Below are 2858 nucleotides of genomic sequence, written 5' to 3' on the forward strand. Positions count from 1 at the left end.
CACACACTCACACACACTCTCACACACACACACACTCACACACTCACACACACACTCACATGCACACACACTCACACACACACTCACACACACATACTCACACACACATACTCACACTCTCACATACACTCACACACTCACACACACTCACACACAGACACACACGCACACTCACACACAGACACACACGCACACCCACACACACACACAGACACACACACGCACACAGACGCAGACACACACACATACACATACACATACACACACACAGAGACACACACACACACACACACACACACACACACACAGTGAGAGTCTGGGACCAGCTGCCTGTGGTGTTGTCGAGGCTGATACATTAGCAGTGTGTAAGGGCCTTTTAGATAAGTACATGAATATGCAAGGAATAGAAGGATTTGGACCAAGCGCAGGCAGAAGGGGTTAGTTTCATTTGGCGTCATGTTCGTAGGCCATAGGGCCCATTCCTGTGCTGCACAGTTCTATGTTCTATGTAATTCCTTCACAACCTGAACACTCCAAAATTAATTAAACTGTGGAATTCAGAGGGTTCCAATGAAATCAATTGAATTGTTACTCAGGAAATGTTCAACTATTAAATACATAGTCTAAATGAACCCAAACATACCTTACATACCTCCCAACGACATTGCCCCAATCTCACCTACACTCCCCCAGACCTGACCTGATATCCCCAAGGCCTGATCTTCACTTTCCCTCCACTCAACACCCAATAACCATCTCCAACTTTGGACCCAATCACCATCCTCAATCTCTCTCACTCAGCCCAACCAATCTTAGACACTGCATCACTTACCTGGCCTCTTGCCACCTTCCACACTCTCATCCTACCCTCTCACAACTTGGCATTCCACCCACCTTCCACCCTCCCACACCCCCTCCCCCTCCCCCAACGACAGCTTACTTACCTGACACCTTAGGTCCTTGTAATCTGGCATCCTGCCCCCTGGTACTATACTCTGTACCCAACTGGCACCGTATTTACCTGGAACTGAAACCTCCTACCCATCTGGACTCTTCCCTCCCAGCATCCTAACATCACATTTACCTTCTCTACTGACAGGTGGCCAGTAGCTGTCTGGACTTTTATATATGAGGGTATGGAACTGGCTGCAGTGAGAAGGGTTGGGGGTTGCGGGGATCCTACTGAAAAGAACAGTCTTAATGGAAATACAGCTCCACATTTCTGAGGGAGGCCTGAGCAGAATCTCCCCTCTGAAATAAGGACCTCGCTCCTTTTGTAAATAGGAGGGTTGAACTGGTGATCTGTGTGAGTTTGTCACTCCTGAGCAAATCTGACCCTGTACGGTAGGCAGTAGACGGAGAGAGTTTTCTGTTTATTAAGCTCAGAGAGGGAAAGGAGGACATTGTCTAATCACCAGTTATAAAGATATTAACGTAGGGATTTGAGCTGCCAGTACAGACAGACAGAGACACACAGGGTTTACACAAGCATGTATCATCATCAATGAATTAACAGAAAAACTGCGCAAAACATTCTTGTGTTTATATATCAGATCCTCCTCTGCCTGAACAGCTGATTGAAGCGATGGAAAGGATTGAATCCTCCAAGAAACATGACAGTGAAATATGGACATTACAGACCGTGCTTGATGTTGGGCCTCAGAGACATTGGTGGAAATCTAGACTGCAAGACTATTACACAAATTTGTTGCGATTGAACTGCCTGCAATTGTTTATATTTCTGTTGAATTTTTGTTTATATCTGTCGAATGATTGAGGACTTAAGGCAAGGCTAAACCTTTCTTGGGAAAGTAGGCAGCTGGGTTTAGATTAGATATAGATTTTGTGATGAGTAGGTATAAAACTCTTCTTCGAGGTATGGACTGTAATATTTCAATCATATACTTATTTTAGGATCCTATATCAATTAGGACTAATATTTTGAGAACTCTTGTTGACCACAATTTGCATGAAAATAAGTTCTTGCTTGCAGAGAGACAGCTCATTATACTGTTCAAGACAGATTTCTGACAAATTGAAACTGAGATACAGTTTAAAGTAACTCCAGGCTGTGAAGAACAATGTTGCTAATAAGAATTAGTTACCCGGTTCTCTTTAGTGTCCTGCTGTAGGCTGAAAGCAAACCTCTCTCTCTGTTTTCATCACTTGCCCGTTAATAGCTTGCAATTTAATTTTTCCCCTTTTTAAACAGTGGCTGCGTATTCCCCACTCCCTCTGTTCCTGGATTCCGATCTTGGAAAGTCTACATCAACACCTTTGTAAAGTTAAACCCGAAGTAGGATTTATTTCTCAAACTCCTACAGGGTGTGGCAGTGAGCGGGGAGCACTACTTAACATGGGAAAACTCACATACACGCACCAGGAGAGATAGAATCAAATAGAATAAAGAGATTATTCAATTAGCAACAATTTAAACACAAATCCACTGAGGAATACCAATTTATCAACGTCTTCATTCTTAAGATGGAGTCTACAATTCTAAAACCCGACTTGGCAGTGTGGAATTCCTTTGTGGGTGTGATCGATTTTCCCGTCTAGCGGGAGCTTGGCTTCCTACTTCCGGGGAAGGCATGTTAATTCTGCTCCTGTGTCCAAGAGACACTCAATGTCTCGATCTCCCACTCTCATGGTCACGTATGGTCCATCTCCCCTCTGCTGGCATAAAGCCAGTAGGAGCGTAGAGGGGCACGGGGCGGGCTCATTCAGTTTTTTTGTTAAAATCAGCAGGTCCTGCTGCTGTTGGATGGACAGCCTTTTGAACTGTTCCAGGAGGTCGGGATCATTTCCTGACACCGGGGTTTCTCTTTCCTTAGGGCTCTTAGTGGGGCTGTGCCCTT

At 44.7% G+C, this 2858-nt stretch overlaps 1 protein-coding gene across 1 annotated transcript in view; it reads left to right on the top strand.

The window, feature by feature from the left end:
• The window catches only part of LOC125488260 (MAM domain-containing glycosylphosphatidylinositol anchor protein 1-like), a 58027-nt gene extending 55635 nt beyond the window's left edge, over nucleotides 1-2392 (top strand). The window contains exon 4 of the mRNA XM_048621189.1: nucleotides 2213-2392. Coding sequence (XP_048477146.1) covers nucleotides 2213-2392 — 180 coding nt within the window. The remainder of the gene's footprint in view (nucleotides 1-2212) is intronic.
• Nucleotides 2393-2858: the final 466 nt, after the last annotated feature.

This window comes from Rhincodon typus, unplaced genomic scaffold, assembly GCF_021869965.1.
Source record: "Rhincodon typus isolate 14 unplaced genomic scaffold, sRhiTyp1.1 hic_rhity00000094, whole genome shotgun sequence".
In the NCBI taxonomy this organism is placed as follows: Eukaryota; Metazoa; Chordata; class Chondrichthyes; order Orectolobiformes; family Rhincodontidae; genus Rhincodon; species Rhincodon typus.